Source organism: Eretmochelys imbricata, chromosome 20 (assembly GCF_965152235.1).
Source record: "Eretmochelys imbricata isolate rEreImb1 chromosome 20, rEreImb1.hap1, whole genome shotgun sequence".
Classification (NCBI taxonomy): Eukaryota; Metazoa; Chordata; order Testudines; family Cheloniidae; genus Eretmochelys; species Eretmochelys imbricata.
Genome location: NC_135591.1, coordinates 8,556,528 through 8,582,163, shown reverse-complemented (window position 1 = coordinate 8,582,163; position 25,636 = coordinate 8,556,528). Strand labels below are relative to the sequence as shown.

General features: G+C 49.0%; 1 protein-coding gene across 15 annotated transcripts; it reads right to left on the bottom strand.

Annotated features, from left to right (window-relative positions):
- Window positions 1-207: 207 nt before the first annotated feature.
- On the bottom strand, window positions 208-20,826 carry LOC144277508 (uncharacterized). Of its 15 annotated transcripts, none has more exons than XM_077838316.1 (7): window positions 20,697-20,826; window positions 12,954-12,986; window positions 11,527-11,611; window positions 9,861-11,434; window positions 9,379-9,701; window positions 7,080-7,310; window positions 208-2,368 (listed from the first exon to the last, which is right to left on the bottom strand). In XM_077838316.1, exons 6-7 carry the CDS (start codon window positions 7,108-7,110, stop codon window positions 759-761), a joined length of 1,641 nt encoding a protein of 546 aa, XP_077694442.1. In that variant the 5' UTR covers window positions 7,111-7,310; window positions 9,379-9,701; window positions 9,861-11,434; window positions 11,527-11,611; window positions 12,954-12,986; window positions 20,697-20,826; the 3' UTR covers window positions 208-758. The 15 variants fall into 15 exon arrangements, with proteins under 15 accessions (XP_077694442.1, XP_077694451.1, XP_077694453.1 ...); XM_077838325.1 differs by having other exon boundaries at window positions 7,249-7,310; XM_077838327.1 differs by having other exon boundaries at window positions 208-2,365; window positions 7,249-7,310.
- Window positions 20,827-25,636: the final 4,810 nt, after the last annotated feature.

Below are 25,636 nucleotides of genomic sequence, written 5' to 3'. Positions count from 1 at the left end.
GGTAGGATGGAAAGAGCTGTAAAGCCAGTCTATGAGCAAATGCCTTCAGACCTTAGACTAAATATTGCCCCCTGAAAAGAGCAGCTGCATCTTCAGTGATCACAGGAAAAACTTTTGTGGGAACACAGATGGAGAACCCATAATAAATCCCAGCTGGAGGCTAGACAGACACAGCATCTGAAATGGGACACTAGGATGGAAAATGGGTATGCTGGAGCAGGTTTTATTTCATATGGAGAGACACTGCAATACAACAGGAAATAACATATTAAATCTTAAATATTAATAACAGTATTAAAAGAAAATTTAAAAAAATGGGACTAAAATCTAGGTATCCAAGAGGAACTAAAATCCTGGGATGGAGTCTGGCCAGAACAGACAAAAAGAGGGAACAAATGCTAGGGAGCTGCCCATGGGACTGAAATGGCCTGCATTCTGTCTCCCACTGTCTATGTAGACAGCCTGTCCATATGAGGTTGAAAGAATGCATAAGTTAGACCCCCTTAGACTTGCCTTATTACAGGTTCCTTAGCTCTTGTGGCAAGTGGGATCATCTCCTGGATATTGCAACAGGCGAGGATGGGGCAGGCAGCCGCCGCTGGCAGTGTGAAGAAGTCTAACTCCTGGGGAGGGTTTCTAGTCTTTGGCATTGTACACTCAGTAATTTCTCCCCTTATTAAGTGTCTTGCTGGCCCCATGCTGTTTACTGCAGTGTTGGGAGCTTGCTCTGGAAACAGACACATTGGCCCGGCCCATGTTCAGGGTTTCTGTGCTAGGTGGGTTCTCTGGTGCTCTATGAGGTTGGAGCTCCAGCTGAAGCTCTTCCCACAGTCACTGCATTGGTAGGGGCGCTCCCCCGTGTGGATGCGCTGGTGCTGGGCAAGGTTGGAGCTCTGGGTGAAGCTCTTCCCACAGTCAGAGCACTTGTAGGGGCGCTCACCTGTGTGGGTGCCCTGGTGCCGGATGAGGTGGGAGCTCTGGCAGAAGCTCTTGTCACAGATGGTGCAGCGGTAGGGCCGCTCTCCAGTGTGGGTGCGCTGGTGGCTGACCAGGTGAGAGCTTTTGCAGAAGCTCTTCTCGCAGTCAGGGCACTGGTAGGGGCGCTCGCCCGCGTGGCTCAGCCGGTGGCTCAACAGCTTTGCGCTCTCCCCAAAGGTCTTTCCGCACTGGGGACATCGGTAGGGCTGGTCACCTGCATGGCTGAGCTGGTGCCGGGTGAGGTGGGCACTGACCCCGAACCCCTTTCCACAGTCCCCGCACTTGTAGGGTCTGTCACCCGTGTGAATGCGCTGGTGCTGCACCAGGTACGAGCTGCGCCCGAAGCTTCTACCACACTCCCCACACTTGTAGGGCTTCACTGCCACATCAGCTCGTGGCTGGCTGCCGGCAATGCGGGAGAAGCGTGTCTCACAGTCAGCACAGTGATGTGGTCGTGGCCTCTGCTGGATGCTCTGGGTAAAGCTCTTCCCACAGCTGGTACACGTGCAGGCCAACTCTCCAGCGGCATGGGTGCCCTGGTGCCGGATGAGGTGGGAGCTCTTGTTGAAGCTCTTCCCGCACTGTGTGCACTTGTAGGGTCTCAGCCCCTTGTGGATGCGCCGGTGCTGGATGAGCGCAGAGCTGCGGGTGAAGCTCTTCCCACAGTCGGGACACTTGTCTGGCCGCTCGCCTGTGTGCACGCGCTGGTGCTCAATGAGGTTGGAGCTCCAGCTGAAGCTCTTCCCACACTCTCCGCACTTGTAGGGGCGCTCGCCCGTGTGGATGCGCTGGTGTTGCACGAGGTTGGAGTTCTGGCTGAAGCTCTTCCCGCAGTCAGGGCACTTGTAGGGGCGCTCGCCCGTGTGGGTGCCCTGGTGGCGCAGGAGGTGGGAGCTCTGGCTGAAGCTCTTGTTGCAGTTGGTGCACTTGTAGGGCTTGACACCCTGGTGCACACGCTGGTGCTCCGTCAGGTGGGAGCTCTGGGTGAAGCTTTTGTCACAGTCGAGGCACTGGTAGGGGCGCTCGCCTGTGTGCACCCGCTGGTGCTGGGCGAGGTTGGAGTTCTGGGTGAAGCTCTTCCCACAGTCAGAGCACTTGTAGGGGCGCTCGCCCGTGTGGGTGCCCTGGTGCCGGATGAGGTGGGAGCTCTGGCTGAAGCTCTTGTTGCAGTCAGTGCAGTTGTAGCGTTTCTCCTTGGATTGGAGCCCTCTCTCCCAGGGTGGGGATCTGCCCAGCGGCTGCTGCTCTCTGTCATTGCCCCCCAGCAGCTCCGACCCGCCAGGACTCTCTGAGCCCACTTCCCGGGGGATGTACCCTTTGGGTCTACCCCCTTCCTCAGGACATCCCTGCAGAGGGCTCTCCACCTCCTTCTCACTCATGTTCCCATCTGCTGGAACAAAAGAGAATCCAGGCATCACTCACTCACTTGCCCCCTGGGTTGGGAGGAAAGAAGAGCTGCAACACAAGAATTTTTGGGGGCAAAAGTTGGAAAGGGGAATGTGCAAAAAAGGTTTGCTGTTGGACCTAACAGAGAGCACTGTCACTTTAAGGGCATGCTTATTACAGGGCCTCTGTCTCTTTAAAGCCAGGCATTCTGGCAATTGTTGGGTCTAGGGCTCAGTCATAGTCGGCTGAAAGCAAGGCCTGCTGGGATTAGACAGATAAAAAGCCAAGCTGCTGTAGTAGTAGAGAAAGGGCTCTTTTCTGGGGTGAGCAGCTATGGGTGTTAGGTCTTTTCTGGCCTGAGCTTGGAGAAGGAACCTGTCTGGAACTATAAGCGTAGACTGATGAGAAAGCTAAGAATTCCCTGCAGCTCAGCAAAGTGAAAGGGCTGTCATCAGAGTCCAGTGGCAGGGCTAAGGGGAGCCTCTGTAGCTGAGAGGTGAAGGCCACTGTGATCCAAAGGAGGCAGGACTGTCTGCAGACTGTAGTCTAGAAGCATAAGGATAAAGTGTGGCTGGAATTGGGGGAGGGTGTCCTGTGCAAGTATTGGTATCTTTTGGGCCATTAATAAAACCAAGACCTGGGAAGTCAGGCTACTTTGGAACTACAGCTGAGGGGGTGTGTGTGACACAATGTTGCCAACTCCAGTGACCTCTATTATGTGATATTTGGTGTCAGCCCTACTGGCTGGAATTAAGAGATTGCATGAGAATTTCCGCTTTAATTCTTCAGAGAGGTTTCCTGCATTCCTGGCTACAAAATACTGCTTGAAAATGTGAGTGCTTGTGTGCCTCCTGAAGCTCAAAACCAAGAAGGCAGATAAACCTGGTTTTGTTTTCTTAAATCTCATGTTTTTTAAGTCATTTGTGGTTTGTTTTTTTTTGGGGGGGGGGGGGAGAAGCTGACAGTTTTTGAATACTTGTAGTTGGGGATAACAGTCACTGATGGAGGGTGGGGGGGAAACTGAGGCACAACTGTACCCCCGATGAAGGAGTGAGTTGAACCTCCTACACAAACAGACCAAGCACTGTGTTGCCCAAACATGTCTAGAGGGGAAAGGCAAGGAAAGCCAATGAGCAGCTGAAGTAAAACAGAGAGCATAGATGAAGTGAGGGACAACCGCCAAAAATCCAGCTGGGATTGATAAAACTAGAGCGTCTCCCCTCCAGCTCGCCCCATAAAAGATCTCCTTCTCCCATTACTACAGTGGCTTGGCTTTTATAGCCTTCTCATCTCAGCAGGTGTTGACAGGCTGAGAGCAAGACATGAGCTATAGGTACTACAAGTCCCAGAACACCTGGGGACAGAGCACCTGTAACATGAGTGCTCTTAAAGGCTGAAGAGCAAAACTTTCTTGCAAATTCCTCTTTCCCCCCTGCCCCCCTGCCACAAACAGTCTGTTTTGCAGTTCCTCTTTCCTCCCAGTCATCAGTGGGTAGATTAAAAAAATCTAGCATTTCAACAAAGGCATCAAAGAAAAGTTTATGCTTGATCTTGTTTTAATATTACCTCTCCCTGTGCTGCCATGGAGTGAGCTGGCTGGCTTACAAGGCAGAATGGGGTGAGAGGCTGCTGGGCTGTGCACCCCCAGAATTAGTTTGAGATACCCTGCTGGGCTGTCCATGCTTCTCCCCATGTGGCCCTGGAGTTGGCTGGGTTGTGCTGGGGGAACCCTACTGGGCTGTGCATTTACTGCCCCCCAGCATTCTCCCATACAGCTAGCTGATTGGGTTGCAGGGGAGAGCCCTGCTGGACTGTACATTTCCCCCACCCTTTCCCCATGCTGCCTTGGAGTTGGCTGAGTTGTTGGACCTAGCTAGGCGCATCCCCACATCACCCCTGGTGCTGCAGGGCAGTGCACACCCCTGTGCGGCCCTGGGGCTGGCTGGGTTGGGGGGTCCCTGCAGGGCACTGCACCCCCATGATGCCCTGAGGCTGACTGGGTTAGGGGTCCCTGTGGAACAGTGCACCCCTCAACTCACCCCATGCAGGCGGTGCAGGGAGCCCCTCAGCCTGGCCCCGCTTCGGGAGAAGTCCCTCGTTAACACAGGGCACTTCTGAGCCTCTCTAGCTGCTGGAGGATTAAGCAGCTCTGCGGTTGTATCGCTCCCATTCCCAGCTGCATGTGGGGCCGGACCAATCCACATGCCCTGTTCCTGCAGGACAGCCTGGGTCGCTCGCCCATCACAGCCAGGGCTAGCAATCCAGCCACTATCACAGTAGCGATACTGGGGGGTTTCCCTTGCTGCCTGGGCCTTTAAGGGTGCGTTTAGGGCTGGTTCTCCAGCGCTTCTCAGCCAACGCCAGGGCCAGACACTCACTTGGGTTAAAGTAAAATCTGCGATTTCTCTGTGATCACTGGACTCCAGGAGCTGGGGCTTGAAGAAGAGCCACAGAAGTCACCAGTGTCAAAATGTGACCCCCTAAACGCTTAGCGAGGCAAGTAAAAGAACCCCAGGATAATTAGTTAAAGAATAACAAGACTTTTAAAATAATCTCTTGATTTTGGAATGTGTGGCTGACTTTTGAAAAAGATGGCTTTAGGTAGTCTTTAGAGTTCAGGGCTGTTGTTGGGTGTGTTCCCCCCCCGCTCAGAACCATTTAGTTATGGCTTCCCCACTGCAGCACTTCTCATTCCATAAGGGGGTGGAGGGGGAACCCCAGCCACAGACTAGAAATGTTTTTAAAAATAAAAGTTGATATTGCTCTCAAGAAATTTGTGTTCTTCCTCTCCTGTCTTACATGACAAATACACTAGTTAAAAATTGTAGGGATTTAGCATTAAGGTGGATTTTATGATTGCATGCAAGTTAACCAGTGACATAACTTTTATAACATGTCACACATGGAGCAGTACCAAATTTGGCAGCTGTTGAGATAGTCTGTGCTTTGGAGAGCTTACAAGTGAAGACCCTGATCCTGCCAAAACTTCCCACACTGTGTAGGCTGAAAATTGAGTATTTGCATAAATCTTGGTAGAATCAGAGCTTAAACAAATAGACAATTCATTAAGGGAAGGGATCTTGCATACCATCAGGGTGATGGTTTGCAAATGTCAAGTTAGAACCATGATGTTTTGTGTCTTGCTTAGAGACCCAAAACTGAGACTGGATCACCCAGCACAATGGGTCCCCAAATAGCTTGGAGTAAAAATAGGGTTGGTTGGGTTATAATCCAGTACTGGGTAGTTTTTGCTCTTGTCATAAATTAAAGGGAAGGGTAACCACCTTTCTGTATACAGTGCTATAAAATCCCTCCTGGCCAGAGGCAAAATCCCTGCACCTGTAAAGGGTTAAGAAGCTACGGTAACCTCGCTGGCAACTGACCCAAAATGACCAATGAGGGGACAAGGATACTTTGAAATCTGGCGGGGGGGAAGGCTTTTGTGTGTCTGTCTGTGTGATGCCTCTGCTGCGGACAGATCAAGAAAGGAAGCAGTTCAACTCCTATAAAGTTAGGAAGTAATCTAGCTAGAAAATGCGTTAGATTTTCTTTTGTTTTTTGGCTTGTGAAATTCATTGTGCTGGAAGGAATATGTATTCCTGTTCTTGGGTGGGAAGTGATTTTTGGAGTCTATTGTGTGGTGGCAGGAATTGGTTTTCCAGAGGGAAAGAGAATTGGGGGAACTATATTTGGGGTGGGATGGTTCTTTGAACAGGGAGCGAACAGATTGTGGGATGGGAGGGAAGAGCGTTGTGTAGTGAGGAGGCCAGCCTGTGGGGTAACATTCACAAATCACCTCTTATCCTTTGACTCAGCCCCACGGTTGTGGTGGGGGAAATAATCATAACTGGTTGCAGCTGGGGGCCCTGAGGAAGCCTGGGTGGTGGAGATGGGCTCATTAGCCCTCTGAGTTTTTCAGTGGGCCTGCAAGACCCAGTGGTAGCAGGATTGATAGGGGGAGGGGTCGTGCGTAAACTTAAAGATGCTGGGAAGTTGCTTCAGTGGGAAGCTCCAGGGCATGATGCAGGCATGTTTATTTTGTTTGGGCTTCTGTTGCAGTGTAGGGAACAAAACAAGAACCATGCATGCAAGAACCATGCTGGGGACAGCAGCTGGCTTAGTGGAACTTCCCTGCTAACACTTCCACATAGCACTTGATTTTATCGATAAGGGTAGCCCCCTGGCTCCCAGCCCAGCCACAGCTCCACCGCCAGCCATGGCTCCGCTTGTGGCCCTGTGTCCAACCCCAGCACTGGCCCCACTCCCAGTCTGGGTTTTTTTTTTGGGGGGGGGGGGGGGGGTGGAAGAGGAGAGGAGGATGTGGACAGGGGTAAGAGGGGAGTGTGAGGTAAAAAGTTTGGGGACCACTCATCTAGGTTGTATTTCCCTAGTTTGTTTATGCGAGATAGTATCAGAAACCTTACTAAAGTCCAGATATACCACATCTACCACTTCCCCCCCATCCACAAGGCTTGTTACCCTGTCAAAGAAAACTGAGTTTGGCTTGACATGATTTGTTCTTGACAAACCCATGCTGACTGTTACTTATTAGCTTATTGTCTTCTAAGTGTTTGCAAATGATTTCTTATTTACTCCATTATCTTCCCAGGTACTGAAGTTAAGCTGACTGGTCTGTAATTCCCCAGGTTGTCCCTATTTCCCTTTTTTATAGATTGGGACTAGATTTGCCCTTTTCCAGTCCTCTGGAATCTCACCCGTCTTCCATGACTTTTTGAAGATAATCATTAGTGGCTCCGATATCTCTGCAGTCAGCTCCTTGAGTATTGTAGGATGTATTTCATCAGGCCCTGGTGACTTGAAGACACCTAACTTGAGTAAGTAATTTTTAACTTGTTCTTTCCATAATTTAGCCTCTGCTCCTACCTCATTTTCACTGGCATTCACTATGTTAGACGTCCAATCACCACCAACCTTCTTGGTGAAAACTGAAACAAAAAAAGTCACTTAGCACTTCTGCCATTTCCACATTTTCAGTTATTGTCTTCCCCCTCATTGAGCCTACCCAGTCCTTGATCTTCCTCTTGCTTTTAAATGTATTTGTAGAATGTTTTTTGATACCCTTTGTTGTTAGCTAGTTGAATCTCATTTTGTGCCTTGGCCTACATACTTGTGTTATTTGTTTATATTCATCCTTTGTAATTGGACCTAGTTTCCACTTTTTGTAAGACTCTCTTCTGAGTTTCAGGTCATTGAAGATCTCCTGGTTAAGCCAGGGTGGTCTCTTGCCATACTTCCTATCTTTCCTACACAGTGGGATAGTTTGCTCTTGTGCCCTTAATAAGGTCTCTTTGAAAATCTGCCAACTCTCTTGAACTGTTTTTTCCCCTTAGACTTGTGTCCCATGGGATCTTACCTATCAATTCCCTGAGTTTGCCAAAGTCTGCCTTCTTGAAATCCATTATCTTTATTGTGCTGTTTTCCCTCCTACCATTCTTTAGGATCAAGAACTCTGCCATTTCACAATCACTTTCACCCAAGCTGCCTTCCACTTACAGAGAGGAACTGGTTGAGAATTTGTGTCAAAATCAAATCTAGAACAGCCTCTCTCCTGGTAGGTTTCTCCACCTTCTGAAATAAAAATTGTCTGCAATACATTCCAAGAACTTGCTGGATAATCTGTGCCCGGTGCTGTGTTTTCCCCCCCTCAACAGATGTCTGGGTACTTGAAGTCTCCCAAAACCACCAAGTCCTGTGCTTTGGATGATTTTGTTAGTTGTTTAAAAAAAGCCTCATCCACCTCTTCTTCCTGGTTCGGTGGTCTGTAGTAGACCCCTATCATGACATCACCCTTGTTTTTTTACCCTTTATCCTTACCCAGAGACTTTCAACAGGTCTGTCTTAATGGCTATTAGCCAGGATGGGTAAGGAATGGTGTCCCTAGCCTCTGTTTGTCAGAGGGTGGAGATGGATGGCAGGAGAGAGCTCACTTGATCATTACCTGTTAGGTTCACTCCCTCTGGGGCACCTGGCATTGGCCACTGTCAGCAGACAGGATAATGGGCTGGATGGACCTTTGGTCTGACCAAGTATGGCCATTCTTATGTCTCCTATTTCCATCACAACCTCAGTCCAAGTGTATATATTTTAAAGCAACATCTCCTATCTTTTTTCCCTAAGCAAGCTGTACCCTGGTATACCAATATTCCACCAAGTCTCTATGATGCCAGCTATGTCATAGCTGTGTTTATTAACTACCATTTCAAGTTCCTGCTTATTCCCCATAATTCTCGTATTCATATACATACGTCTAAGATAGTGATTTGATTTGCCCCGTGTTTTCTCTTGTCTCTTCCTTATCCCTGCTCCCTCCCAGCCAGAAATGAGGACAATGCACTATAGCTTTTAATAATACAATATAAAATGAAGGCACAGGAAAGCCCTGTGGTTTATTATAACAGACTTTATCTGAATGACCCCATCATCCTGAGGAGTCTAGGACCTTCTTGTCCTGAAGATTGCTATAATTCAGGATCAAGAACAATATCAGGCTGGAAGGACTTTGAGAATTCATCATGTCCAGCCCCCTGTGCTGAGGCAGGACCAGCTAAACAGACAGCATCCCTGACAGGTGTTTGTCTAACCTGTTCTTAAAAACCGACTATTAGAAGAGAACTCAGAGCTCTTTCCATTCCAATCCATAGCTCTGTCACCACCCTATATTGCAGGACTCTGATCTGTAAATGGATCAAGGAGGCACCAGTAGGGAACAGCAGGATTTACTGGCCAGGTTTCCATGGTCTTTCAACTGGAAACAAACAGAGCAGTGCTTCACAGAGATTCTTCTGGTCTCCTAGAGAGAGCTCCGCTAAGTGGGGCATCCCAGACACCAGTTCCCCGGGAAATCCACTGAGTGGCAGATCCCCACCCCCAAGCTCTGCTACAACATCAGGAAGACTGGTGACTTAGGACCTCACTTAGATATAAGGGCTTTGTATTAGTCTGTGATGTTTTTCTGTTTGGTTCTAGATCCAGGCTCTGCACTGTCCTCCTTACCTGACGGATGTGTTCTGGGCACTCACCAGGAAAGGAGGTGCACTCCTGTCTTGCGAGGGAGGCGTTGAAAGCTTTCTTGATCTCTGCAGGTAGGTGGCATGGGTTGACAAGAGCGTTGAGTCTTGTGTGTTTGGGCGCCCTGCACCTCTGACTTGTGCTCTACCCTTTGATGGGTACAATAGCCTCAGACACAGCGGGACTGATGCACTCTTCCCTGCTGGCTGTGGAATAGGGACAAATCCACATTCGTTCCAATTTCCTTTTCTGCATGCGAGGAACAGTGCTGTGCTTCCAGGGACAGGGCTCCAAGTGCTGCGAGTCTCCTGGCCAAGGAGAGACCCCGTAAGTAACAGTTCCCAGAAGAATAGTTTGCTCAGTAACCCCAGGGATTAGCCCCATGCATGTATGGAGGGGGCAGGGGAGGTAGATTAAGCACTTCCTCAGGGTGGCTTCATTAGTCTCCTAGTGGAAAGAAAATTTACCTTCTGCCTGTAGACTCCAAGGTGCTGAACAGAGCTTCTCCCAGGCCCTTTGATGGTAGCACCACTGTAGGGACAGATGTTCCCTCCACGGCCCCTCACAATCTTCTCTAACTATTTATTTAGGAAGGTTTAACAGGTTTACAAATCTCTGCCATGTAAACGTTGGAGACAAAATAGTCATTACAACAGTGAGCTCTTCTTTAGAGCAACCTAGTCATACAATAAATCAGCTCTATTTCACAGGGTGCTACCACTTTACAATGCCCACAACACACGGGTTCTGTGATTTTATCACAGAGAGTGAAATCTGATTGCACATATCGAACAAGCCAGGCCTATCAAATAGTAATATTCAAAAAAACTGGACAGGTGCACTGATATTTTGCAGGAGAATGTACTTTGCGTATTGAATAAAGGTAACCAAATATCTAAGTAACTATTTGTCCTTTCTCTGTTTTGCCGAGTATGTAATTGGTGCATTAATTTTTCCATAACAACCTGCCACATTTTTTGAACCATTCCTCTAGAGTTGGACTATTTTTTTTTCCTGCTAGGAGGCTAGCAGTAGCTTAGCAGCTACTAGCAGATGAGATTAATTCTTCATTCTGTTTGTGTGACCATTTTTTGCTAGAAGGATTATCGGAGGATCCTTTAGAATAGATATCCAACAGTTTGTGAAGTTTGGTTATGAATTGTATCCCAATGCTCTAACAGCTGGGCACATCCACTGTATATATATACACAATCTCCTCTTTCATCGCGGTTTTTCCAACATTTATCCCCATTTAGTATCTCACCGATGTGAGGCACCATTGAAGCAGTATCTTAAGACATTTTTTTGTATCATGTTACAGTTGCTGCTCCTCTCTTCCAAATCAAACCCCGTTTCTCTGGGGTAATTTGTCAGTCCAAATCCTTTTCCTAGCATGTCAGATATGGACTTTTTTTTTTTTTGTTAAGAAAGTGGTCTGCAAAGATTGATTTGTTTTAATTCTTTTATTTCCTAACTACCAGATGCCATTGCTTCTATGAAAGTTTTCTTTTAAAACAAAAAGCTCTCTTTTCTAGAACGGTGAGAAACAATGTTTAACCTAAAGGTACTGGTACCATGGGAGAGTGGGTCAGTTAAAATTGTGATCTCTGAATAAATTAGAAATGTTCCTCATTGAATGCACCTCACACTCTAACGTTCTTATCGTCTCCTCACCCCTTTGTACATATGGGGAACTGAGGCACAGAGAGAAATGACTTGTCTGAGGTCACACAGGAAACTCATAGCAGAGGCGGGAATTGAACCCAGGTCTCCCAAGTCCTTAGCTCATGCCTCAATCATTGGCCCATCTTGCCTCCTACCAGGGCCTTAGCTGGAGACACTTGGGCTTGCTACGCCAGCTCCTGGAACTTGTCCTAGTTGAGAGACACTGCTGTTGGCTGACTCTTCTAGATGCCAGAAGAGCAGAAATAGGCTTCTCTGGCTATTCCTCAGTCCTTTGTCTCCTTCCAAATGCCAGGCAGCTCAACTTTGCCTTTCTGGATTGTCCTAGTGAGCTGGTTCTTGCAATAATGGAACCTCTCTGTGAAGAAGGAAGACAGGAGGGCCTGATGCAAGGTTGATCAAGCCAGAGAAATCCTGTCTCCTTGGTCAATAAAGAGCACCCAGACTTACCCTTGCTCTCCCCTCCCTGATCTTCTGGAGGATCTGGGACAGCATAAACACTGGATGGAAGGGATACCAATAACTCTGGCTGTACCTGAGACAGAACAGGAGCAGTGGATGCTGTGAGATCTCACCTCCTGGAGATGAATATCTCATGGACGCAAATGGATACATTTAGCCAAAGCACTGGGCAAAGGAGCTCGAGCCCACTGACTGATTGCTCAAGCCAATCTGCTTTGGTACTCAGCTTCCCTTTTAGGGTGCAGAGAAGTACAGATGATCTCTGCCTGAACAGGGGGCAGAGGATATTTGGTTCCTCCTTGCTCACTGATCTGTGGCATGGCCAATGTGTTCTGCAGTAACAATGTGAGGACTCAGATGCCGTTCTTAATGTAAGCTGTACTTTGTTCTAATGTCTTTTGTAGTTTAAGAATATTTAATAGCATTAGAAGGTAGTAGACAGAGCACTTACCTAGGAGTCAGGATACCTCAGATCTATTCCTGATCTACCACTGACCTAGAATATCTTTGGGGAAGTCATACTCTCTCTCACCTTCCCTCTGTCTTGTCCCTTTAACACTGATCTTAAATGGGGACCTTAAGTGATACTCTAACACAAGTAGTAAAACAATGACACTGCTAGCAAGCTCACCTTACTGTATATTTTGACAAAATAACTAGTTGATTGAAAAGTGGGAAAAATCATGATTTTTTTTGGTTTTTACAAAAATAAGTTTTCCAGCTAGCTCTGAAGATAGTGAAAAGGTCAAAATCCTTTGTAAAACACCGACTACAGTTTAAACTACCAGTCAGTAAATACCAAAAACAAAAAAAACACACCACTATACTGTTCTGCTAGTCAGTCTTTGTGGAGTGGAGAGGGCTTCCTTGTGCTAATTAAAGCATACAGATTAGGGAGATTCTCCCACTTAGCTGGGCATCACACTCTAGTCTGAGCACAGTGAGCATGGCCTCTGGAAAAAGACAAGTATTTATAAAGGGAGACCTGTTTCAAGTTTCAGCCTAAATGCAGACACACTGCCATTTTGTGTGTCTTTCAGGCACAAGAACTAGAAATTCAGTCTTCTGGCATGCTAGGACAGCACTTTAATCTTCAGTGCCATTTCATAGCGAAGTGATAGACAGAAAGACTGAAGGAAAACAGATAGTGGATACAAACTGTGCTGACTTCTGGGAACAGAAATATCTGGTTTTGTTGATGCACAGGGCAGAATAGTAAAGAGTTGACTGTCACAGTTAAATGGGCTATGCAATGCTGACCGAAATAGACTGGTGTGTGACCTAAGAGGATTTTATTCAGACATGGGGGAACAGATTTGAGCTGTGAAAACCTTCAATTTTATAATAATTTTTCTAACTGATTACATTAAATGACATTTGTTCATGATAATGTATTAAGATTTTACTATACTTGCCTCTGTTTGTCCCAGAGTTCCAGTTGCCATAACCTAGAAAAAGACCAAAAGGTGGTCAAAACCCAAGATTATATGGTAATGCCAGCTGTTCTAGCTAGAGCATAAGGAGAATCTATGCTATTTAAGATCTGACCATCAAATGCACCCAAATAAGCCAGACTGTATCACAGTGGATACTCCTAAAAAGAGATCAGAAAAACGTATATTACTCCGAAAGAATTCTGCACCTCTGAGCGTATAGAATTCATGTCCCCCACAGATAAGGTTGGGGAAGCAAAGGGAAGTCTCAAGAGTGGTCATGTGTCTCTCCCCAGCAGCACAGCACCAAGAGCAGCCAGAAGAGAGGCAAATCGGGGGGAGGGGGTGCCCTCCCATGAGCGTAGTTTAGGGAGGAGAGGGGGTATTGCTCCCTCAACAGAACCGATGGGGGCTGTGTGGGGTCACATGCCACTGCCTATTTCTGAGAGTGCAGAGCTGCCTGGATGATGGAGAGTGCCCCTCCCACTAGCTGACTCTGCCTCCTTGGTCCTGGTGCCAGTCATGCCCCTCTTCTATCATAGAATATCAGGGTTGGAAGGGACCTCAGGAGGTCATCTAGTCCAACCCCCTGCTCAAAGCAGGACCAATCCCAAACTAAATCATCCCAGCCAGGGCTTTGTCAAGCCTGACCTTAAAAACCTCTAAGGAAGGAGATTCCACCTTAATGAAAAAGTTTTTCCTAATATCCAACCTAAACCTCGCGCACTGCAACTTGAAACCATTACTCCTCGTTCTGTCATCTGCTACCACTGAAAACAGTCTAGATCCCTCCTCTTTGGAACCCCCTTTCAGGTACTTGAAAGCACCTATCAAATCCCGCCCTCATTCTTCTCTTCTGCAGACTAAACAATCCCAGTTCCCTCAGCCTCTCCTCGTAAGTCATGTGCTCCAGCCCCCTAATAGTTTTTGTTGCCCTCCGCTGGACTCTTTCCACATCCTTCTTGTAGCGTGAGGCCCAAAACTGGACACAGTACTCCAGATGAGGCCTCACCAATGTTGAATAGAGGGGGAATGATCACGTCCCTCAATCTGCTGGCAATGCCCCTACTTATACAGCCGAAAATGCCGTTAGCCTTCTTGGCAACAAGGGCACACTGCTGGATATGAGTCAACTTCTCATCCACTTTAACCCCAGGTCCTTTTCTGCAGAACTGCTGCCTAGCTATTCAGTCCCTAGTCTGTAGCAGTGCATGGGATTCTTCCGTCCTAAGTGCCGGACTTTGCATTTGTCCTTGTTGAACCTCATCAGATTTCTTTTGGCCCAATCCTCTAATTTGTCTAGGTCCCTCTGTATCCTATCCCTACCCTCCGTATCTACCACTCCTCCCAGTTTAGTGTCAGTTCTATGCGTGCTGGGAGCCATCCTGTTTTCCATACAATGGTGAGTGCCACTGGTGAGTCATTGCAAGGGTGGCTGAGGGGGGAAAAGAGGTAGTGGGGAAGAAAGGGGGATGGGATGTAGGAGTGAGGGGAGGGAGATAGGAGCGGTGGAGAAAGGGATAGGATGGGGAAGAGAAGCGGATGGGGGGGATCCTGGTGCTGGCAGCAGCTGAGGCTCCCCTATTAAGCAGGCCCATTGAACCCCCACTCTAATAAACCCCACACCCCTGCACCTGGACCACCCTGATGAGCCCTCCGCACCTGGACCCCCACTGAGTCCTAATTGGCTGCACCCAGACCCCCAAACCCAGCAAGTCCCACTCCCAGACCCCCTCGCTGAATCTCATCTCTCTCCACCTGGACCCCCCTGCAGAGTCCCATTGTCCCTGCATCTGGAACCTCCCTTGTGCATCCAGATCCTCCACTGAGCTTCCCCCACCCAGGGTGCCCCACACAAAACCCTCTTATCCCACATCTAGATCCACCTACACTAAGCCCTCCACAGTTGGACCCTGCTGGGCTGAGCCTGCCTGCCCACAACTGGTGCAGAGCCCAAGGGTGTTTCTGCAGCAGGCCCAGCCCTTGTGCTGTGCTAGGGTCAGGTGCAGCCTCACTGCAGAGTCCCTGTTCAATGGGTGAGGGGCCTATAGGGTGATCTCCCACCTCTGTGCAGCCAGTGGTCTGTGCTCACCACTGCTATGCTGTAGCCTCCACATTTATTTATTAACAAATAAAATTTGCAAAATTTTAAAAATATTGTGTGCAGCATTTTTATTTTCTTGGCGCAGAATTCCCTCAGGAGTACCATAACAACAACAAGTAGGAAACTAGAGCAGTGGTTTTCAAACTTTTTTGCTGGCGACCCAGTTGAAGAAAATTATTGATGCCTGTGACCCAACGGAGCTGGAGGATGAGGGGTTTGGGAGGGGCTCAGGGCTGGGGCAGGAGTGCAGGCTGTGGGATGGGGCCAGGAACGAAGGGTTTGGGATGCAGGAGCGGGCTCCGGGTGTGTGGGAGGGCCTCAGGACTGGGGAAGGGGGTTGGGGTGCGGGAGGGGGTCAGGGTTCTGGGATGGGGGGTTTGGGTGGGGGCACGGGGTTGGGGCATGGGCTTACCTTGGGCAGCTCCCAGTCAGTGGCATGGTGGGAGGGAGGGGGTTAAGGCAGGCTGGTCCCTACCTGTCCTTGCACTGCAGACCATGCTGCACCCTGAAAGTGTTCAGCAGCAGGTCCAGCTCCTAGGTGGAGTCATGCAAGCAGCTCCATGTGGCTCTCATCGTAGGCATCACCCGCCCAAGCTCCCACCTGGTGGTTCCCGGCCAATGGGAGTGTGGAGCTGGTGCTCGGGGCAGGGGCTGGACCTGCTGCTGGCCACTTCCGGTGGTCAGAACAGGTAGGGACTAGCCTGCCTTAGTCGGGCAGCACCGGCAACAGGACTTTTAATGGCCCAGTCAGTGGTGCTGACCAGAGCCACCGTGACCCATTATTGGGTCGCGACCCGCAGTCTGAAAACCACTGCTCTCGAGAGTAGTGTCCTTACTCATGAGTTTCTGTATAATGTTATTTTAATTCAAGCTTAAGTTTCTAGCACTTGTGTCTGAAAAGATACCCTTCCAACGGGAACTGGCGAGTTTTGTTTTTCAGTATCTATAGAAAGATGCAGCTTGGAACAAAGGCTGTTATTTGCCCAAGGCCTAGATCACAGCAACATCTTGGACTGGAAGGGAAGGAATCACTAGCAACTTGCTTTGCATCTGGTAATACAGTCTTAGGGATGGGATATGCTCTCCATTGCCTGTGCCCTCACTAGGGGCTTGTCTCCAGTACAAAATTTGTCATTTACTGATAGGTGTCATCATACCAGTGCAGAACATGGATTAGCTGCAATGGTAACCATGGCCAAAACAGTCAGCACCACTGGATTTTAACCAAAGTTTCTGAACCCCCCACTGCCAAATCCCTAGTACACAAGAATCTCCCTGCTAGGTTAGGTTCGGCGTGAATCCCCTTATGTGGGCTCCCAAATTCCTATCCAGACCCAGAGTAGGACTACACTGGATCTGCTACACAGAGTGTCTGTTGCAGAGAAGGGAGCAGGACTGATCACCAAAAAAGTTGTGAGCCAGTAGCTTTTTAAAACTGGCATTATCGTCTCCTCTTAGAACCTAGAATACACAAGTTTCCTGACGAGTTTTAGCATTTTCCTACATCAGCAATAGTGCTGCATTTCTAGCCCTGCAAGAGGCTGACTGACATGCTTCTGTTTGATGCTTGATAAAGAAAGGTGACTCCTCAAGATTACACACACCTCAATAGGTGCCACATACAAAGCGAGCTCACCTCTTGAAGTTACCATCAAGTCACTGAGAATTTTAGTTAGAAACTGGAAGACTTCACACTAGACGATACCAATTTTAAACAGACAACTCCATTCAAGAATGGAGTTACATACAGATGTGTAGTCTTAGTTCTTCTAAAGATAAGGAACAGAGATATAATGCCTACTTCCAATACAAAGATAGGAGGGTTTTGCTTTACCTTTGCTTCTTGTACATGTCTGGGTATGTTTTAAGCCACTTTATATCAGAGATACAGAAGTTAATACAGAACGTATTAAGCTGTAAATCATGCCTCCTGTATATGCAAAACATTTACGTAGAATCCTTTACCAAAGAATCATTTAACCACAGATATATGAACAGATAATGGAATCTTATTAACTTTTCTGCTAATTGAATCACCTGTACAGAAAAACTGAATCACTATAGACATAATATACTGCAGGAAAGGGAACAGAAGGGCAACCAACAACTCAATTTACAACAGGGCTAAACTCTAGCCTAGACATACCTTAAGTATCAACCAAAGTTATATTTCTGGAAGATTTGAGTAGAACCTGGATGTAGGGCCAGGTCCATCATCCACCCTAACACCACACTCCACTCATTTCACAAGGCCAGAAACATCAAAAAGTAACTGTATTAGATGAAGACTGGTGAATTAAGTGCAGAAACCCCACTCTGGTCTCATTACACCTCTGACCACACACTTTTGCACACAAGTAATTGTATCAGCATACTCTTCCTGCTCCGTCTGTGTTCGTAGCTGGCAATTTCTGGCACCCAATTCCCAAAGTCAACCAATTTCTTCTGTTATGCCACATTCATCTAGCTTCAAAGTCTGCACACATTCTTCCAGGGCTGAGCTATTTAGTTGTTTTTTTTGGTTTTTTAATTTTAATATGGGCATCTATTTTGCAATGGATACTCATCACATAAATGTGTTTTCTAGGTGAACAATGATAAAAAACGTATGTATATCGAGCCATTACTATGTTCTACCCCTACCCCCACCTCCTCCTCAAGAAATAATCCGATAATCCATACAAGCATTAACACAGACCTCAGATTAAGGCTTTTAATTCCACAAAAATGAAAACCGAGAAAGCCTCAAGTAATATATATTCTTAATATTTGCAACAGCCTACAAGGTTGCAGTCAAGGAGTACATCCTGAAAACCTTCATCTCCCAATATAAAATGCATTATTGTTTTGAAGAGGGCTACATGCTTCACATCACTTTTACCCTATTTCTACAAAAATAAGACTTTCCCTACAAACTGTATAATAGACAAGCAAAACTTCTATAGTTCCTTCCAATATACCACATCAAAGCTCTTTACCATACTACTTAATAGGGATTCTTAACTTTTATCCACTGATGACCCCCCAAACCAACCACTTCTCCTTCTGTAATGCCACATCCCAGAACCTTTTGTGCTGTTTCAGCAATGAAAAGAGCTAGCAGTTTGCTTTTGCAAGTTCTTTCACCTATGGTAGAGAGGGGAGGGCACCCAGAGCCACAGGGGCAGGGGAACACACTCAGAACCCCCAGTTTGAGGGTGGGTTGCAGAGACTAAAATAGAGGGGGATGTGAGGGTGGCATTCAGGGAACTTGTGGGGGGAGAAAGAGGGATACAATCAGCTGCAGGTGCATGTTATGAGCTGGACATACAGAAGCAACAAATTCTATGACCCTCTAGTTATGTTATGGATGACTGAAATCAGTTATTACAGTCAATGCATGTGAACTCAATCATTTAATATTTAAAAATACATCAAGCAAAAATTGTTCATAACATTTTCCATAACGAAGTACAACTTTCCCCTACAAGATAGATTCAGTTCAGAAGGTTCTTCACAACCATAACAAATGTAAACAGTTTTTACATTAAGCCTTAGAGTCTGTAGAAAATGATAGCAGTTCCATGACCCTATGGTTGAGAATACTTGCCATACCTGCACAGCATTGAACAGGCTGCCACCTTGGGGAAGAAAGGGAGCAATACAGTGGCCAGCTATCACAGTGCACAGTTGATCAGTGGAGAAAATCTCACTTATCAAGACCCATATCTCAAGGTGAACCCCTTATATTTAGACACAAAAGTGTCAAGCAAAGCAGGAGTTACAAACCCAATTATACTATTAATTTGTCCAAATTGCACACGTTGTATTGGAAGGTAACGTTCTGAACATTCCACATACAATTGAGTATACCAGAATAAGGCAAATTTCATAGCTAGATTAATAGTCTTTTAGCAGTACAGTATTATTGAATCTGAGCTCTAAGGTTAGTACTTTCCCTGCCTCCCCCCACAACCTCTCATTTTATTTAATGCAAAACGTGTAACCCAGCACCCAAAGGCAGTTAATTGCAACCACACTGAGGAAGAAAGAAAATCTCAAACCTGTAGCAAAAAGCAGCAAAGCTGCAAATTCTGGGCTACCAGCCGAATACCTGAGACTCTGCAAAGGACAATTCAACTACCCTTTCCTTTGTTTCAACAGAGGGTAGGAGAAGCAGGGATTGACGCCCCCTCTCATATGCAGAATCCCACATGCCTTGTCACCCTAGCTGGGTATAAATCTCAATTTCTCTCTCCCGAGCTCATCAGATGCAAGGGGAAGGGAAGAATCTGTGCCAGCTTTATCCTGCTTATTCCCCCACCCTCCCCGAGCTCATCAGCCAGGGATATTGGTGCCAACTTCTTCTTCTTGCTTATTACATGCCCTCCAAAGCCCATGCAATGGTGTGAGGGAGAAAGGAGAGAAGATATCACCATCACCTTCTCCACCCTTATTATACCCAATTCCTTCAAGCAATGGTGAGTGTATGTGAGGAAGCAGTGTAAATTCCTTCCCTCATCCATCGTTGCCAAGTGACAGTAAGGTAAGGGTATAATTAATTCCACCTTTACCCTCACAGTCTCCAAAACTCACAACTGACAGAATATTACCAGTGCAGGTTTTCCCCTCCCTCATTATTTATTACACACATACTCACACCAATGCAATGCTGCATACAAGGGGAAACAACGTCAGCTTCTACTCTAGTTATTATACCCCCATCACCAGAGGCCCATTCAATGTTGCGTATGTATGCATGTGTGTGTGTCAGTGCCAGACACACACACACCCCAAACTCTGTAACACACTGTGTGGTGGAGATAATGTGTGTATGGGGAGTATCAGGCCCCCTGTAATGCTGTGTGGTAGGGGGAGGGGATCAGTGCCCCACTAGGCCCCACGCTATGCAATAAGGGGACAGGGTCAGCACCAACACCCCACCAGGCCCCGCACCAGCCCCCCACCAGGCCCCACACGGTGCCATGCGCCAGAGGATCGGAGCCAGTGCTGATCTCCGTGCTGTGCCATGCCATGCAGCAGGGGGTCAGGACCAGTGCCAGCCCTCCTCCCCCTTGGAGCCCGTGCTAACCCCCATACCATGCCATGCAGCAGGGGGGTCAGGGCCAGTGCCACCCGCATGCCATGCCGTGCAACAGGGGATCGGGATCAGGGCCAGCCCCACCCCAAGGCCCCAGGCCATGTTTGCGGTAGGCTGTCAGGGTCCGCCAGCTCCAACCCCTTCAAGCCCCGTGCCATGCAGTAGGGGGTCGGGGTCAGTGGCGGCGGCGGCGGCCCCCCCTGCAGATCTAGGGCAGCTCTGTGCTATGGGGCCGGGGTCAGAACCGGCCGGGCCCCCACAAGCCCCATACTCATGCGGCGGGTGGAAAGCGACGGTCAGGTCCCCACCCGCCGTCCCCCCAGCCCCACGGCGGAAGCGGTGCGCAATAAGGAGCGAGCTCCTGGGCCAGCCCTTCGCCCGCGTCCAGGCCCGCCCCGGGGCGCCGAGGGCACGGGGAGAGCTCGGAGCAAGGCCCGCAGGCCGCGGGGAGGGACGGGGGAGCAGGAGCAGCGCAGAACCCCCCTCACAGACGGGGGCAGCCGGCCCCCGCCCCAAGAGCCCGGTCCCGGCAGCCTCTCACCTGAGTAGCTCATGACAGCAGCTCCACGTCCCACGCTCACCTCACACACTCACCCCGACCCGCGGCTGCCTCCTGCGACAGACGGTAACGGCAGCTGTCCAGCCCCGCCTCCCGACCGCATTGGACGCGCTGCTCCGCCCACCTGCAAGTCATTGGTGGCCGGGCCTGCCACGCACCGCCTCCCTCCCTGTCCACCAGAGAAATTTCCCGCTGTGCTCTGTTGCCATTAGAAGAAAAAGCAGTCAATCAAAATCACTCTTACTTTCCATAGGGTGGACAAATGTCAATCAAGAACCTCTTCAAATACGAAAGGCGGACATTAACGTCAATCGAAATGATTTTAACAGCTCATTGGTCACGCTATTTGTCAGTCATTAAACGCCAAAGCAGAGCAGTGACGCCCGTCTGGGCTCCAGGCAGACGAGAAGGAAGGAGTGGTTGACACCGGGCACTGTGGAACGCCCTAGAAACCAGATGAGTCCTGAAGAGAGAAGTCACAAAATCCCAGAAGCTACAGGATAAATACCACGAGCCGTATAGCAGGGCACACCGGAGAGATGGCAAACTGAATTAAATATAATGATAATCTGGCAACACAGGCAGAGGATGCAGCTGCTCCTGGTGAACAAGGAGCCATTTGCAAAATGACCCGGCTTAACAGCAGTAAACGACAGACACCAACAAACACTCTCATCAAAAACAAACAAGGACACCTCCTAACAACTGAAAAAGAACAAGAAATGCGCTGGACGGAGCATTTCAAAGAACTGCTGACCGGAGAGCCACCTAAAGAGGAAGCAAACATCAAGGAGGCAAAGAAGATCTAGATATCAACACAGACATCCCAACTAAGGAAGAGATCATTCAAGCCATCAAATCCTTAAAAAATGGGCAAGCTCCTGGCAAGGAAAACTTGAATGCAGAATTGTTCAAGGTAAATCCTAAATTAGCAACATCTATCCTGGCCCCTCAATTTACATCAGTCTGGGAAAGGGAAAAAGTGCCAGATGTGTGGACCAATGGGGTTACAGTGTAGATACCAAAGAAAGGAACTCTCAGTGATTGTAATAATATCACACTTTTATCTGTGCTAAGCAAAGTATTGCGTAAGATCATAGTCCAGCGTATATCAGAGGCAGTTGATAGCATTCTCAGAAAAGAGCAAACTGGTTTTTGGAAAGGACATGGATGTACAGACCAGATCTTCACTCTACGAAACATAATAGAAGAGTGCTTAGAATGGCAACGGCAACTCTACATAAAGTTCATAGAATTTGAGAAGGTTTTTGATAGCATTCACAGAACCAGCCTATGGCACATTCTGCAGGCATTTGGAATTCCTTTCCATATAATCAACGTCATCAAAAGCTTCTATTTCAACTTTACATGCAGTGTTGATCACAGTGTGCTCAGTGTTGAATTCAAAACAGGAGTACGTCAGGGTGTGTCATGTCTGCAATCTTCTTTAACATTGCCATCGACTGGGTAATGCGATGTACAACAGAAGACATGCCAAGAGGCATTAAATGGACACTCTTCTCATCCCTCGAAGACGTGGACTTCACAGATGATGTCACTCTCCTATCACATACCCAACACCATATACAAGAGAAAACAACTCAACTCAACATATTCAGCCAGAAAATCGGACTGAAAATCAACTGCAATAAGGCAATCATGATCTTTAATATTGCCTCACCATCACCCGTACGGATAGATGATTATGTTCTCACCAATATAGAAACATTCACATACTTGAGCAACACCATCAGCCAGGATGGTGGAACAAGCCAGGACATCCGGAACAAAATCAATAAACTCAGGAACACCTTCAGGAGCTTAAATACAGTCTGGAAATCATCAAAATACAACACCAAAACCAAACTCAAGATTTATCAGAGCTGCGTACTTTCAACACTACTTTATAGTGCAGAATGCTGGGGAATGAGAAAGTATGACATGTCCAAACTGTCTTCATTCCACACAACTTACCTCAGAAAAATCCTCTGCATCTTTTGGCCCAGAACAATCTCCAACCAAGATCTTCTGACACAGTGCAACCAAGAGGATCTGAGTATCATCATTGCCTGGAGGCATTGGAGATGATTGGTCATGAGCTTCGGATGGAAATTGATTCCATCACCAGAGTAGCAATAAGATGGACACCTGAAGACAAGCGAAAACAAGTCCACCAAAAACAATATGGCGAAGAGCTGTGGAAGCTGCGCTGAAAAACCTGGGGCACAGCTGGGAAAGCATTGAAAGACTTTCCAGAAACAGACAGGAGTGGAGGAGCTTCGACACTGCCCTAAACGTAACAGGCGTAATAGGAACATGATGATGATTGATGATGATGAAATGCCAAAGCAAGGAGGGGGGATTGGCTGAGATAACTGTCAATCAGGAGGCAGGGTCACAGGCAGTATCCTGCTCTCTGGTTGGTCAGAAGGAGGCAGGCTAGGCTGGCCTTAGCTGTACACAGACCCGCTTCACCTTAGGTACAATGGCAGCTCGGTGAGGTTGTGATGCTGCGGGCCCGTGTTAGGGCGGGGACCCAACCCAGGCTGGCTAGACTACGGTGCCTCCGCAGGGACATGGGGCAGTGCAGCTGTCAAAGCCTCCCTGCCGGGCAGCCCGAGGCTCGAGCCAGGCTTCCAAGCTGTGGCACGCAGCTGGCTGGCCGGCCCATGAGGGTGGTGACACCTTGCCCCTTGGGTGGGACACAGCGGAGTTAGAGTTAGCGCAACCTGTAGCTGCTGCACACTGAGGCATCTGCCCTGGAGCGGGGGCGGGATCCCCAGCGTGGCAGCCGCATCTGCACGATCAGGGACTGGGGCTGTGCTTGGGAGGGCACCACAGCAGCCGCGGGAGGCTTGGTGCCTCTCGCTGCGCTCCCCACGCAGCTTCCAATATACTGAGGAGTGGCCTGCATCAAGAGCAGGCCTGTCCTCCCTTCCTCCGCAGAGAGCCCCCCATAACCGGGCCTGGCCCTGCGTTCCCCTGCTGAACCAGCTGTGGGCCCCCCAGTCCTGCAGAGCCAACTATGGGCGTCCCGGTCCCACCTTCGCTGCTAAGCCACTGCTGGGCCCTGCAGACCTGTCTAAGCCCCACTGTCCGCCATCGATGGGCCCTGTGGACCTGGTCCCAGTCCCATCTTCCCCAATTGAGCCAGCTGTGGGCTGAACATACCCAGGCTACGCCCCCATCTTCCCCCACTTAGCCGTCAATGGGCCTTGCAGAGTGGGGTCCAGCCACCTGTTTCCCCGCCAAGCCAGAGATGGGTCCTGCAGACCAGGCCCTGACCCCACTTTCATCCACGAAGCCATCAATGGGCCCCACATACCCAGACCCAGTCCTGCCTTCCCCCACCATACTATTGATGAGCCCCATGTACCCAGGCCCAGTCCTGCTTTTCCCCACCAAGCCATCAGTGGGCCCTGCAAACCTGGCCCTGGCCGAGCTTTCCCCTGCCGAACCATCCATGGGCCATGCAGACACAGACCTGGCCCTGCTTTCCCCTGCCAAGCGATCGATGGGCCCCAGATACTCACACCCAGTTCCGCCTTCCCCCACCAAGCAATCAATGGGGCCCACATACCCAAACCAAGTCCTACTTTCCCACATCAAGCCATTGATAGGAGTGGTCCTGCTTTGAGCAGGGGGTTGGACTAGATGACCTCCTGAGGTCCCTTCCAACCCTGAGATTCTATGATTCTATGCTCCCTCCCACACGCAGGGCAGAGACCAAACCAAGGGTGGCTCCTTGTTCAGAGGGGTAACCTGAAGGGAAAGACAGGCTGAGAGCTGGAGAACGAGAGAGACAAAAGCCAGGACTTTCAATGTCTTGGGAAGACTTACAGATTTCCCAGGACAGCTACTTAAAAAAATGGACAGTCCTGGACAGATGGCAACCCTTACTCTGATTGAGCTAGCATGTAAAAACAGCAGTATAGCTGTGGCAGGTCAGGTTAGCTGCCCCACGTACATACCCAAGGTTTCGGACGGGATTGTACTTGAGGCGGCTAACCAGACCCCTGCCCCTGCAGCTGCAGCTACACTGCTTGGCACACGCCTTCCTCTGCTGCCTCCCAGGGATCTGCTATGACTAGCAGCTCTTCTACCTCCATATGAAGGGTCTCCCGCGAGACCTCTATGAACTGCCAGTCTTTTACCACGACCGGGAAGCTAGTCTTGGTGACCAGGTCTGCGGTGACCACCGAGGGGGGAGGACCTCCTTACGGAGCCGTTGGTACACAACCCCCATCTCGGTATGCAGGTGGTGGAGTCCCCCTCGGTGCACTGGAGGTTGGTCCTGGCTGGTATCACCAGGATTGGAGATCCAGGAGACTACAATCGGAGGGACTGGGTGGACCTCCGGGTGCCCAGCCGGCACATGGGGCTCTCCACCCCTTGCATCCCCCAGTGTATACTCCAGGAGATGAGGGCAGCCTTACTACCTGCCTCTCGTGCTTTTCTTGAGCGGGCCCTGCGGGAGGGTGCTCTCTGTCCACCCCTCACCTCTGGCCCTCCAGACCTCACCATCAGGCCCCTGTCCCACGAGGCCTCCCTGCTGCACCACCTGAGCAGGCTGTGTGACCTGTGAACTGCGTCCAGGAAACAGCTGCTCCGCACCCATCACTTCCTCACCCTCATGTCTCACCCCCACACCCGGGACCTCCTACCATCCACGGAAGGTGAGGAACACCAGTGGGCCAGTTTGTATTCCATCTTGGTCCCGCTGCCCACCCAGGATATTAGTTGGCAACTCATTCATAGAGCCCTGAGCACAGGTGTGGTTCACCACCTCCCCTGACACCTGCTCCTTCTGCGTTGAGTGGGAGATCCTGGCGAACATCTACCTTGAGTGTGCCAGATTGCAGCCCCTTTTCTGGCTCCTCCAGAACCTCCTCCTCACATTCTAGCCATACTTTCCCCCTCAT